At 37.5% G+C, this 15212-nt stretch overlaps 1 protein-coding gene across 1 annotated transcript in view; it reads left to right on the top strand.

Moving 5' to 3' along the window:
- LOC128639257 (cryptochrome-1) overlaps positions 1 to 15212 on the top strand; it is a 47709-nt gene that overhangs the window by 30314 nt on the left and 2183 nt on the right. Inside the window, exons 4-10 of the mRNA XM_053691541.1 lie at positions 4653 to 4771; positions 7476 to 7630; positions 9366 to 9506; positions 9976 to 10143; positions 12570 to 12710; positions 13292 to 13443; positions 14690 to 14916. Of these exons, the coding sequence (XP_053547516.1) occupies positions 4653 to 4771; positions 7476 to 7630; positions 9366 to 9506; positions 9976 to 10143; positions 12570 to 12710; positions 13292 to 13443; positions 14690 to 14916 (1103 nt within the window). The remainder of the gene's footprint in view (positions 1 to 4652; positions 4772 to 7475; positions 7631 to 9365; positions 9507 to 9975; positions 10144 to 12569; positions 12711 to 13291; positions 13444 to 14689; positions 14917 to 15212) is intronic.

The following is a 15212-nucleotide window of genomic DNA, read 5'->3' as shown; positions in this document are numbered from 1 at the left end:
GATATTACAGGTGAGTTTTCCCTGGGCGTGTCTTATGTGATATTACAGGTGAGTTTTCCCTGGGGGTGTGTTATGTGATGTTGACAGGTGAGTTTTCCCTGGGCGTGTCTTATGTGATATTACAGGTGAGTTTTCCCTGGGCGTGTCTTATGTGATATTACAGGGGAGTTTTCCCTGGGGGTGTCTTATGTGATATTACAGGTGAGTTTTCCCTGGGCGTGTGTTATGTGATATTACAGGTGAGTTTTCCCTGGGCGTGTGTTATGTGATATTACAGGGGAGTTTTCGCTGGTCGTGTGTTATGTGATATTACAGGGGAGTTTTCCCTGGGCGTGTGTTATGTGATATTACAGGGGAGTTTTCCCTGGGCGTGTGTTATGTGATATTACAGGGGAGTTTTCCCTGGGCGTGTGTTATGTGATATTACAGGGGAGTTTTCCCTGGGCGTGTGTTATGTGATATTACAGGGGAGTTTTCCCTGGGCGTGTGTTATGTGATATTACAGGGGAGTTTTCCCTGGGCGTGTGTTATGTGATATTACAGGTGAGTTTTCCCTGGGCGTGTGTTATGTGATGTTGACAGGTGAGTTTTCCCTGGGTGTGTGTTATACGATGTTGACAGGTGAGTTTTCCCTGGGTGTGTGTTATGTGATGTTGACAGGTGAGTTTTCCCTGGGTGTGTGTTATACGATGTTGACAGGTGAGTTTTCCCTGGGTGTGTGTTATACGATGTTGACAGGTGAGTTTTCCCTGGGTGTGTGTTATGTGATGTTGACAGGTGAGTTTTCCCTGGGTGTGTGTTATACGATGTTGACAGGTGAGTTTTCCCTGGGTGTGTGTTATACGATGTTGACAGGTGAGTTTTCCCTGGGTGTGTGTTATACGATGTTGACAGGTGAGTTTTCCCTGGGCGTGTGTTATGTGATATTACAGGTGAGTTTTCCCTGGGCGTGTGTTATGTGATATTACAGGGGAGTTTTCGCTGGTCGTGTGTTATGTGATATTACAGGGGAGTTTTCCCTGGGCGTGTGTTATGTGATATTACAGGGGAGTTTTCCCTGGGCGTGTGTTATGTGATATTACAGGGGAGTTTTCCCTGGGCGTGTGTTATGTGATATTACAGGGGAGTTTTCCCTGGGCGTGTGTTATGTGATATTACAGGGGAGTTTTCCCTGGGCGTGTGTTATGTGATATTACAGGGGAGTTTTCCCTGGGCGTGTGTTATGTGATATTACAGGGGAGTTTTCCCTGGGCGTGTGTTATGTGATATTACAGGGGAGTTTTCCCTGGGCGTGTGTTATGTGATATTACAGGGGAGTTTTCCCTGGGCGTGTGTTATGTGATATTACAGGGGAGTTTTCCCTGGGCGTGTGTTATGTGATATTACAGGTGAGTTTTCCCTGGGCGTGTGTTATGTGATATTACAGGGGAGTTTTCCCTGGGCGTGTGTTATGTGATATTACAGGGGAGTTTTCCCTGGGCGTGTGTTATGTGATATTACAGGGGAGTTTTCCCTGGGCGTGTGTTATGTGATATTACAGGGGAGTTTTCCCTGGGCGTGTGTTATGTGATATTACAGGGGAGTTTTCCCTGGGCGTGTGTTATGTGATATTACAGGGGAGTTTTCCCTGGGGGTGTCTTATGTGATATTACAGGTGAGTTTTCCCTGGGCGTGTGTTATGTGATGTTGACAGGTGAGTTTTCCCTGGGCGTGTGTTATGTGATATTACAGGTGAGTTTTCCCTGCGCGTGTCTTATGTGATATTACAGGTGAGTTTTCCCTGGGCGTGTCTTATGTGATATTACAGGTGAGTTTTCCCTGGGGGTGTGTTATGTGATGTTGACAGGTGAGTTTTCCCTGGGCGTGTCTTATGTGATATTACAGGTGAGTTTTCCCTGGGCGTGTCTTATGTGATATTACAGGGGAGTTTTCCCTGGGGGTGTCTTATGTGATATTACAGGTGAGTTTTCCCTGGGCGTGTCTTATGTGATATTACAGGTGAGTTTTCCCTGGGCGTGTGTTATGTGATATTACAGGTGAGTTTTCCCTGGGCGTGTCTTATGTGATATTACAGGGGAGTTTTCCCTGGGCGTGTCTTATGTGATATTACAGGGGAGTTTTCCTTGGGCGTGTCTTATGTGATATTACAGGGGAGTTTTCCCTGGGTGTGTATTATGTGATATTACAGGTGAGTTTTCCCTGGGCGTGTGTTATGTGATATTACAGGTGAGTTTTCGCTGGTCGTGTGTTATGTGATATTACAGGTGAGGCAGCATTTTTCTATTTGTGTCTGCAGTGGCTGTTAAACCCTTTTTCATCATTCTAAAAATGACCATCTATTTGGGAAGTAGGACGTGTGTGTCCTTATTTTGCTGCATTTAATGTCACTCTTTGCAAGGACCAAATTACGTGTAGTTTGTAGTAATCTTTATTTTATAAATTATTATTTTTTTAGAGTGTTTATTCTTATTTCCCTCTCCTATTGTAGTACGCCTGGTTCATCTCTCTGCAGAATTTGCCTGCAGAAAAGGTCAAAGCTAAAATGTGCATGGGTGCATTTCAGTTTTCAATAGAAACATTTTTGCAGTATTCTATTACGGTTTTACATTGGCATACACACATATGCTGTGAGTGTCACATGCACCAGCATTCAAACACCGCACTTTGTGAGAGAGCAGGCAGTGGTGTGTATTGCCTCGGTGAAGACAATCTGTTTCATACAAGCCGCCACTGACTCTCTGAGAAAGAGTGGTGTCTGCAGCACTATATGGCAGCAGTTTTATAACAATGTTATACATTAGCAGGAGCACTAGATGGCAGCAGTTTTATAATAATGTTATACATTAGCAAGAGCACTAGATGGCAGCAGTTTTTATAACAATGTTATACATTAGCAGGAGCACTAGATGGCAGCAGTTTTTATAACAATGTTATACATTAGCAGGAGCACTAGATGGCAGCAGTTTTATAACAATGTTATACATTAGAAAGAGCACTAGATGGCAGCAGTTTTATAACAATGTTATACATTAGCAAGAACACTAGATGGCAGCAGTTTTATAACAATGTTATACATTAGCAAGAGCACTAGATGGCAGCAGTTTTATAACAATGTTATACATTATCGAGAGCACTAGATGGCAGCAGTTTTATAATAATGTTATACATTATCGAGAGCACTAGATGGCAGCAGTTTTATAACAATGTTATACATTAGCAAGAGCACTAGATGGCAGCAGTTTTATAACAATGTTATACATTATCGAGAGCACTAGATGGCAGCAGTTTTATAATAATGTTATACATTATCGAGAGCACTAGATGGCAGCAGTTTTATAATAATGTTATACATTAGCAAGAACACTAGATGGCAGCAGTTTTATAACAATGTTATACATTAGCAGGAGCACTAGATGGCAGCAGTTTTATAATAATGTTATACATTATCGAGAGCACTAGATGGCAGCAGTTTTATAACAATGTTATACATTAGCAAGAACACTAGATGGCAGCAGTTTTATAACAATGTTATACATTAGCAGGAGCACTAGATGGCAGCAGTTTTATAATAATGTTATACATTAGCAAGAGCACTAGATGGAAGCACTATTTCCTATTATCTAGTGCTCTAGACTTGCACACTACCTATCTAGATATCTCTTCAACAAACAATTACATGAGTACAAAGCAAATTTGATAATAGAAGTAAATTGGAAACATTTTAAAAAATTGTATTCTGTCTGAATCATGAAAGAATAAATTGGGTTTTATGTCCCTTTTTTAAACATTATAATGAGATGCTTAGACTTATTATTGATATTGTTTACTAAATATGTCTCTTTAAATTTCTTTAACATTGTGATCCCACTTCAGCCATATGTGTAACTTATTGTGGAGCATTGCATCAGGGAGGGTGGGCAGCCTTATTATGTATCGTGTATATACTGGTTTGTGATACCTTAGCATTATTTAGGATTTATTATTGTTAAAGGGACATGAAACCCAAAAATTTTCTTTCATTATTCTGATAAAGCATGCAATTTTAAAAAAGTTTCTAATTTACTTCTGTTATCAAATTTGCTTAATTCTTATGTTATTCTTTGTTGAAGAGATATATAGATAGGTAGTGTGCACATGCCTGAGGCACTTCATGACAGGAAATAGTGCTGCCATCTAGTGCTCCTGCTAATGTATAACACTGTTGCAAAACTGCTTCCATACAGTACTGCAGACATGTGCACGCTCATGAGCTTCTCTTCCTGCTTTTCAACAAAGAATAACAAGAAAACAAAGAAAATTTGATAATAGAAGTAAATTAGAAAGTTGTTTAAAATTGTTTGCACACGTTCCTTTAAGGTGAACTTACATGTGCCCTTCACAAGTTTTATTTGTTCTTCTCTCCAACAAGGCAGAATACTGTCACTATGCCAGCAATATAATGTGCAGAAGATTTGTTAACACCAACAAATGTTGCTTATTAACCCTTGGTTGCTGAAGGGGACTGCAACACATTGTTACGTTACCGGCAGCCAAGGGGTTAAAGATACTATTTTAAGTTAGTTGTTTATTCTGTGCTTTATTTCCCTCTATATCTTTCTTGTTCTTACAGTCCTGGAGTATCCTGTATTGCTAACCTGTTTCTATCTCCTTAGGATAATAGCTGAAAACAATGGGAAGCCTCCCCTCACGTATGTCCGTCTGCAGACTGTGCTAGCGTCCCTGGGGCCCCCGAAGCGCCCGGCACCATCACCCACTCTGGAGAACATGAAAGGCAGGTGTTGGACTTTCTGTTTAAAGGGACAGTCTACTCCAGAATTTTGTATTGTTTAAATAGATAGATAATCCCTTTATTACCCATTCCCCAGTTTAGCATAACCAACACTGTTATATTAATACACTTTTTACCTCTGTGATTACCTTGTAGCTAAGCCTCTGCCGACTGCCCCCTTATTTCAGTACTTTTCACAGACTTGCATTTTAGCCAATCAGTGCTGACTCATAAGTAACTCCATAAGCGTGAGCACAATGTTATCTATATGACACACATGAGATAAGAGGGGACCTTCAATGGCTTGGAAATTAGCATATGAGCCTACCTAGGTTTGGCTTTTAACAAAGAATACCAAAAGAACAAAGCAAATTTGATTATAAAAGTAAATTTGAAAGTTGTTTAAAATGACATGCCCTATTGGAATTATGAACGTTTAATTTTGACTACACTGTCCCTTTAAGGAACTTGCAGTCCTGTGGTTTGTTTACTGCTCTGTATTTTCTATAGTAAGAGTTCAACCTTTTAACGCCATTATGGCGTTGTATTCCATCCATATTTTGCTGGGCTTTATCGCCGAAGGACGGAATAAAACGTCCTAACCGCTTGGCTTTCCTGAAGCCACTGGCGCTTCCCGATGGGATCGCGGTTTGGAGGGCATGCCTAGCATCATAGGGACGCCCCCCTGACACAATCCCATCATTGAAATCTCGTGATCATGTGCACGATCGCGAGATTTCAATTTGTTTACATCGGAACAGTTGTTCCGATGTAGACACGTTAACGTTAACCCCGGCACAAAAGGGTTAATACAGCTGGGATTCAACAATGTTCTAGGATACTGTTGTTGTTGTTGTGGTTGTTGTTGTTGTGGTGGTTTTTTTTATTTCACTTGTATTAGAGACTCAACCATTTTCCTGACTTAAATTGTTCTGCATTTAAAATACACTTTAGAAACTAGTCATGCGTGTTTGTATTTAAAGGGGCAGTAAATATATGATAAAACAACCCTGTCCTTTCCATACACTTAACCCAAGAAGGTATTTAAAGCACCACACACTTCTGAAATTCTGCTTTGTCAATGTCAACATCAATCTTGTACGTCTTTGTGCTAATAACATGTGAGTGCCGCCTGTGTGCAGAGACAGCTTCTGATTCTTCATACGTCCCACAAACAGTAGAAAAGAAGGTTTTGCTGAACCAGATTTGGGGTTATGTCAAATTCAAAAATACAAGATGGTTTTAACATTGAAAAAGGAGGATTTTATAAGTGTGGTGAGCTTCAAATGTTTATCATGGAAAGTGTGATTGTTGTATCATATTATTGTCCTTTTTAAATACAATATTATTTTACATAGAATCTAGCGTAGAATGTTTTGTTTTTGCCTTATTTGTTTCTAATATTGTAACACTGATGGGAATTAACAATAGGAAATAAGTCCTCTTTATATTTAAAGGGACATGAAACTCAAATTTTTTTTCTTTAGTAATTAAGATAGAGCATACATTGTAAAACAACTTTCCAATTTACTTCTATTATCTAATTTGCTTTGTTCTCATTGTATTGTTTGTAGAAAAGCATACCTGTAGGTTCAGGAGCAGCAATGCATCACCGGGAGACAGCTGCTGATTAGTGGCTGCACAAATATGACTCTTGGCATTGGCTCAGCTAGCTCCCAGTAATGGATTGCTGCTCCTTCAATAAAGGATACAAAGAGTATGAAGACCATTTAGTTAATAGGTACAATTAAAGAGTCACATTCTCTCCTTTTCACAACAGTTGTAAAATATAATCTGCCTCCTGCTGTTTAGTAACTGACTATATTTATATAGATTGCTGTTTAGTAAATGACTATATTTATAGATTGCTGTTTAGTAAATGACTATATTTATATATAGATTGCTGTTTAGTAAATGACTATATTTATATATAGATTGCTGTTTAGTAAATGACTATATTTATATATAGATTGCTGTTTAGTAAATGACTATATTTATATAGATTGCTGTTTAGTAAATGACTATATTTATATATAGATTGCTGTTTAGTAAATGACTATATTTATATATAGATTGCTGTTTAGTAACTGACTATATTTATATAGATTGCTGTTTAGTAAATGACTATATTTATATATAGATTGCTGTTTAGTAAATGACTATATTTATATAGATTGCTGTTTAGTAAATGACTATATTTATATATAGATTGCTGTTTAGTAAATGACTATATTTATATAGATTGCTGTTTAGTAAATGACTATATTTATATAGATTGCTGTTTAGTAAATGACTATATTTATATAGATTGCTGTTTAGTAAATGACTATATTTATATAGATTGCTGTTTAGTAAATGACTATATTTATAGATTGCTGTTTAGTAAATGACTATATTTATAGATTGCTGTTTAGTAAATGACTATATTTATAGATTGCTGTTTAGTAACTGACTATATTTATATAGATTGCTGTTTAGTAACTGACTATATTTATATAGATTGCTGTTTAGTAACTGACTATATTTATATAGATTGCTGTTTAGTAAATGACTATATTTATATATAGATTGCTGTTTAGTAAATGACTATATTTATATATAGATTGCTGTTTAGTAAATGACTATATTTATATATAGATTGCTGTTTAGTAAATGACTATATTTATATATAGATTGCTGTTTAGTAAATGACTATATTTATATATAGATTGCTGTTCTCCTTGGAAAGCTTCGTATGATGAGAGATATGGGATCCCTACTTTGGAGGAACTGGGGCAAGATGCTGGAAAGCTCGGACCTCATCTGTATCCGGGAGGAGAGACCGAGGCATTGAGCAGGCTGGATTGTTACATGAAGAGAACGGTCAGTGCTGAGGGTGTCACACCAAGCTAAACAGACAGCAGACGTTTTAGAGATTTTAATATAAAATGTTTAGCAATTCTGTTAAGGCATTTTTAACTCTTTGATCACATTTTTCTGATACATTTAATATCTTTAAAAGTTAGAAACACTTATGGTGTATAGTCGAAAGGGTTAATTCTTAAAGGGACACTGAACCCAAATTTCTTATGTGATTCAGATAGAGCATGCAATTTTAAGCAACTTTCTAATTTACTCCTATTATCACATTTTCTTCATTCTCTTGTTATCTTTATTTGAAAAGCAAGAATGTAAGTTTAGATGCTGCCCATTTTTGGTGAACAACCTGGGTTCTTGCTGATTGGTGGATACATTCACCCACCAATAAAAAAAGTGCTGTCCATTCTCCTGAACCAAAAATTGTCTGGCTCCTTAGCTTAGACGCCTTCTTTTTCAAATAAAGATAGCAAGAGAACGAAGAAATTGATAATAGGAGTAAATTAGAAAGTTGTTAAAAATTGCTGCTCTATCTGAATCATGAAAGGAAAAAAATTGGGTTCAGTGTCCCTTTAATCACACACACCTAGAAAAATGTGTTGTTTGACGAGACTATCTAAGATTTGCTATAGTCTATATGTCTATTCTGTCTTTTGAAACAGATATTTGAAAGGCCGTGAAACACATTGCCGTTTTTAAACATTATACAAACTGTGAGGTACTTTAATAAAGTAAACTACATATAAACTGAAGTTGAGAGCTTGTTTCCTGTTTGAAGATGATTGCTGTAACATTTTTGAGAGGTTTCTGCATTGCTACACTTTGTGAATAGGCCTTTCCGATTTTGTGGTTGGGACTAGAATTCTTCTCATTGGGATTGTTTGATACGCTATGTGGCGCCCCTTTAATCTCATGTTTTTTGCACTCTGGAAGGCAATTTGAGGTTTCCCTCCTATTGCCATTTATTCTATAAAATCTTTAATAAAATTTGGAATTTTTAATTTCTAATCAACTTGTGCTGTCTTTTTTTCTCTCCAAATAGTAGTTTAGTTCAGCTACTTATTCACTTTGAACTCCAGGCACTATGGGGTTTGTCATTAGGTTTTTCCCCTGTCTATAACGACTTCTGCATTTAATCATTGTTTGATGCAGTGATTACATCTGGTGCACCCTCTGCATAGGCAGTTTATGTTCCACTTCTGCTTAAAATGAAAAAGAATGCAAAATATGAGGATTAGTACGAGAAATTAAGCATTAAATTGAACATTTTTACATTTGATAAAAATGTATTCAGTAAGTAATAAAGCAGAGGTGCACTAATTAGTCGTCTTGTACAGCTGGTACTTTTCACTGCGCACCAAACATGTGCTTGTGCTAACTATGGCTGTATATCCAGATCGGTTGCATGCACGTTCCCAGCGAGTCTAGCGCTAATACAGCTATAAATCTCAGGCAGTGGAAAGTGCCGAAGAGTTGTTTGTCTGGCACTTTCAGACACTGCAAAGCCATCTGTGTGACAGGAAAGTGAAATTACTTTTAATCACTCAAACACTTTTAAACAATTTGTTATAAGAATTATGTCCTTTAAAAGTTACAGCGCTGCGGAATCTGTTGGCGCTCTACAAATACCTGATGATGATGATAATAATAATCTGTCTTTTATAGTGCGCTCCTTTTAGGTCAGAAATCATAAAGAGCTGTAATAATAATTTTATTTGTTTCTCTGTTCTCTCCTCTGCAGACCTGGGTGTGTAATTTTAAAAAGCCAGACACCGAGCCAAATTCCCTGACCCCCAGCACCACCGTGCTGAGCCCATATATGAAGTTTGGATGCCTTTCTGCTCGCACGTTCTGGTGGAGATTGGCAGAGATTTACCAGGGGGTGAGAAACTTCGCTTTGTTATATTGTCTGTGCTACCTGGGGTGGTTAGAGATCCTGATTTGGGAATATCTTGTAGTAAAGGGAACGTGAATGTACTCAACAAGCAGCTGATGAGTTCAATGTGTGCTGGAACACCCTTTCAAATTGGCTGATCCCTCTCCCACCCCCGAGAGGTTGATTTCTGGTTTTGCATAGCCAGTTTCAGCTGCCAATCGCATCTATTTCAAATGGCACAATAAAGGTAAAAAGTAAACAATATTAAAGGTATATGAACCTCTAAAATGTACTTTGTCTTTGTTGAAGAGCAAATAGAGTGTGCATGTGCCTGGATCAGAATATGGCAGCAGTTTTGCATCAATGCTTTTGTGTTTTGGTGCAAATACTGCTGGGATATGGTGTTTACCAGTGTACAGCATTCTTAACTAAATCTCCTCTTCTTTTGGATTTTATTAGTTTATTTTGTCTTTAGAAAAAGCATTCGGACCCCCCAGTGTCACTTCACGGTCAGCTGCTCTGGCGAGAGTTCTTTTACACGGCTGGTGCTGGGATCCCAAATTTCAACAAGATGGAGGGAAACTCAGTGTGTGTTCAGGTGGACTGGACCGAGAACAAAGAGCATCTGCAGGCATGGAGTGAGGTGTGTGATGATTTGTATAGAAAGACTCCAAAATAACTCTGCTTCATCATGAAACCAGGTTAAAAAGTAAACGCAGCTGTGTACAAATCTCAATCACACACATATGATAAATACCCAAGTGGCATATCAGCCCATTACTTATTGTTTGTTTATTCTTTTCTCTCTCCATCTTGTCATTGCATTAGTTATGTAAAATAGTAGATGTGCATTCTGCATTAAAGTGAAGCTCACTAACATCGGTGCGGATCCAGATTTCACTTTCACAGGAAGAAATTTTGGCTCCGAAAAGATCCAAATATAACGAAGTTCCGCATTCAGCATTGAACGAAAATGCAGAATTAACAGCTATAAAATCGTTTTATCTCTGACATAATTTGCATATACAAAAAGAGAGACGAGCTTAACCTAGGAACGAACAATAGCACAATAGCTTGTTCTTACGCTACAGCAGAACTTTCCTGTAGTTTATCACTCTGATCCTCACTAAACAGTGCAGTCCATTCCCGAAATACCAGGCAATCTCTCTCTGAACAAGAGAAACGGCAAAAGTGTGAGCCTCGTCAGTGAGGTCAAAAAGAAAATTGTGTATACTGCAAAATGCTGCAACTTGCCTGAACCAGCTACAGATCTCCATTAAAGTCAAAATTCAACTTTCATGATTCAGATGGAGCAGCAATTTTAACAACTTTCCAATTTGCTTCCATTAACAAAATGTGCACAACGTTTTTATATTTACACTTTTTGAGTCACCAGCTCCTACTGAGCATGTGCAAGAATTCAGAATTACACAAACCCTCCCCCTGTCCGCACACAACCAATCACGCATGGGCAGGAGCTGTCAATCTCCCCGGTCGGACAAGACCAGGGAGATTGAAATTTGCCACCTAAGAGGTGGCGAAAGGGTAGGGAAGCAGTGGTCTGATGACCGCTGCTTGTTAAATACGGCGTGCAGGTTCTCCTGCCGAAAAGGATGATAAATTGACCCCCTAAGTCAGTGATTTTCAACCTTTTTTTTTGCCGTGGCACACTTGTTTACATTAAATAATCCTGCGGCACACCACCATCCCAAAATGTTACAAAATCACACATTGTAGCCTAATACAGTGTTTGTGTGTGTGTGTGTGTGTGTATATATATATATACACACACACTGTACTGTGCTGCCATGCCTCCTACAAACTATACATGACATATTGACATTCATTCACAAACAATCATAATGATTGTCTGTGAATAAATGTCAATATGTCATGGTTGTAAATGATATCTGATGAGCCTGTCACATACCTCCCAATATTTAAAAATTTGAAAGAGGGACACCCCCGCTGGCTGGAACTGTTCTGGAGGAGGAGCAAAGCTGCGCCAGCATGCATGGGGGATTGAAGTGTTGCGGCGTGTAGAGCCGGCACTAGACACGTGTTGTGGTGGGTGGGGGTTCCTTCCAAGTGTGAACACGGGTGGGGGAGGCGAGCGGCCACTGCGCAGTTACCCTCAGTCATCATCTCACTCAAAATAAAAAAACGACCCAGAATAAAAAACAAGCAAAATTTAAAAAATATGTCACACTGTTGTCAGTCTGCCGTGGAACACATGAGGATCTCTCACGGCACACTGGTTGAAAAACACTGCCCTAAGTGCTAGTGCATTGTGTTATCATGCATTTGTTGCTTATGCAAATAAACAGTATTTACTGGCCCTTTAAGATTTAGGGCCAGATTATCTAAAGCCCTCTGCTCTGGCCTCAAAGATATTTAGAAAGGAAACTTTTAGCTTCAGATCTGTTTATTTAGCTTTGTAGAGTTCTGGATTTGAAGGAGAGACACATAACTAACAGTATAATGCTCAATAAAAGTCCCCAAAAATGTGTGTGATTTCTCCCCATGCCAGCAGGTTTCTGATTTTGTGTAAATAAGTTTATATATTGCTCTAATATTATATTATTATTATATCTAAGCAATACAATATAATATTATTATATCTAAGCAATACAATATATTATTATATCTAAGCAATACAATATATTATTATATCTAAGCAATATGTTATTAGTATAATAATAATAATAATAATAATAATATCTAAGCAATATAATATTATATCTAAGTAATATGATTTATTATTATTATATCTAAGCAATATGATATTAGTATTATAATAATAATATCATCTAAGCAATACAATATAATATTGTATGAAGCTGCATTCAGCAATTTGATCTTCAGCCTCTCTATGGAGTGTGAGATAAACACAATGTTTACAGCAAAATAAATCCTAAATCTATACCATGATGTTGTTTCCTTTTCATAAAGTTATTTTTTGGAAAATAAACCATTTAAGATCCCGTTAAGTTCTATTTAGTTGTTACTTGGTATGTTTCCCACTAATTTATTATATGGGCCGCTATTCTGATTTCTTTCCTCTCTCAGGGTAGGACGGGATACCCCTTTATAGACGCCATCATGACGCAGCTGCGGACAGAAGGCTGGATCCACCATTTGGCACGACATGCCGTAGCGTGCTTTCTCACCAGGGGGGATCTCTGGATATCTTGGGAAGAAGGACAAAAGGTCAGTATTACTCTCCTTGCTACCGATGATACAACAAACTTTTTGTTTGTATTTATCACAAGCAAAATACATAAGTTAAATCTCTAGTTGTATTGTTTTTGTTAAGCTACAGTCTTTGAGTTTAAAAAAAATAACAACAATAAAAAGAACAATCCTTTTCTTTTTGTATTAGGGGCGTGTTGCTAATTAAAGTATTCTGGGCTGTTTAGTTCCAGAACAGTTTGTGTTACAAGACCCCTTTAATAGGAAATACATTCTTTCAATAGAAAAGGGGAGGTTTGTTTAAAGAGATATGAAACCCTAAATTTTTCTTCATGATTGAACTAGAGCATACAATTATAAACCACTTTCCAATGTACTTCTATGATCAGTTTTGCTTCATTCTCTTGGTATCCTTTATTGAGCCTACCTACTGATTCTTTTCAACAAAGGATACCAAGGAAATGAAGCAAAAAAGATAAGTAAATTGGAAAGTTGTTTAAAAGTGTATGTTCTATCGGAATCATTAATGAATTTGTTTGGGTTTTATGTCCCTTTAACAGTGTAGATGTTGCTAATATTTCATCCATACTGTGTTTCAGGTATTTGAGGAACTGCTTCTAGATGCCGACTGGTCACTGAACGCAGGGAACTGGCAGTGGCTGTCGGCTAGCGCCTTCTTCCACCAGTTCTTTCGTGTTTACTCTCCTGTAGCATTTGGGAAAAAGACAGACAAAAACGGTGAATACATCAAGTACGTTGTATTTAAATCAGCAACTGCTTCTGTATCATTATAATAGAATGAGACATTTGCAGATATGGAGACTTATGAAATCACTCATCATTTTATAGATACATAACTTAGAGCAGGTGTAGCAAAGCTTGGCGCCCCTGCACAATATTGTCATGCACTGCTACTATTCACATTTACTTCCTACAAGATCAAAGGATTCAATGTGCGGTTCCTCCCACCATCCGCTGCTTCCTAAAATCCGCCAGTGCTTAACCCCTTAAACCACAGATAGGGGAAGAGGAAAACAAAAAATACACCTCCCTGCACCTGGTGCTTTCATCCAAAACTCACAATATTTTAGGAGGCAGATATTTACTTAGTGGCCACTATTGTAAGATCAAAGGATTGTCACCAGTTTGTAGCACGCACCTAAAAAAAAAAGATTTTCCTCCCTTAAAGGAACATAAACCCCAAATGCTTCTTTCATGATTCAGATAAAGCATAACATTTTAAAGTTTACTTCTATAAACAAATCTACTTTCATATACACTTTTGGGCACTAAATAGCTGCACTGTTTGCACAATATATAACATTATATAAAGTGTTCTTACAAAAATACTGCCAGATAGTGTTCCAGATACGTGCACGTGCCCTACTAAGGTATGCTCTTCAACAAAGGATACAAAGAGAAAAAAGTAAATCTGCTAATATAAGTTAATTGGAAATCTTCTTCTTTTTTATGTTCTATCTAAATCATTAAAAAAGTGTTGCATTTTCATGTCCTTTATTTAAAGGCATACTGAAACCTAATTTTCTTTTTTTCTTTTATGCAATTTTAAGCAACTTTTTAATTTACTCCTATTATCAATTTTTCTTCATTCTCTTGGTATCTTTATTTAAAAAAGCAGGAATGAAAGCTTAGGAGCTGGTCCAATTTTGGTTCAGCACCTGGGTAGCGCTTGCTGATTGGTGGCTACATTTAGACACCAATCAGCAAGCGCTACCCAGGTGCTGAACAAAAGTTGGGCCGGCTCCTATGCTTACATTCCTGCTTTTTTAAATAAAGATACCAAGAGAATGAAGAAAAATGGATAATAGGAGTAAATTAGAGCAGCAATTTTAAGCAACTTTCTATTTGAATCATGAATGAAAAAATGTGGGTTCAGTGTCCCTTTAATACACACTTATATCATTCTAAAGTGATGTTACTTACAAGCACAAAATACATTTTATATTTGTTTGTATAACAACGTTTTTCTTTAATAGGAAGTACCTGCCATTTCTGAAGAAGTTCCCGGCTGAATATATATACGAGCCCTGGAAATCTCCACGCAGCCTGCAGGAGAAGGCAGGGTGTATCATTGGTAAGGATTACCCAAAACCCATTGTGGTGCACGAGGTTGTCAGCAAGCAGAATATTCAGAAGATGAAAGCTGCATACGCCAAAAGATCGGCAGCCACAGAGGAGAGAGGCGAAAGTACCAGCAAAAAGGGTGAGGATATTCTCTATAACAGGGGTCAACAAATCTCTTTCTAATACGTGCATGTGTGTGTATATATATATATATGTGTGTGTGTGTATATGTATGTGTGTGTGTGTGTATATGTATGTGTGTGTGTGTGTATATGTATGTGTGTGTGTGTGTATATGTATGTGTGTGTGTGTGTATATGTATGTGTGTGTGTGTGTGTATATGTATGTGTGTGTATATGTATATATATATATATATATATATATATATATATATATATATATATATATATATATATATATATATATATATGTATG

The sequence above is a fragment of the Bombina bombina genome, chromosome 8 (genome assembly GCF_027579735.1).
Source record: "Bombina bombina isolate aBomBom1 chromosome 8, aBomBom1.pri, whole genome shotgun sequence".
Lineage (NCBI taxonomy): Eukaryota > Metazoa > Chordata > Amphibia > Anura > Bombinatoridae > Bombina > Bombina bombina.
The sequence above is the reverse complement of the archived record's forward strand: the minus strand, read 5'-3'. Positions and strand labels throughout refer to the sequence as shown.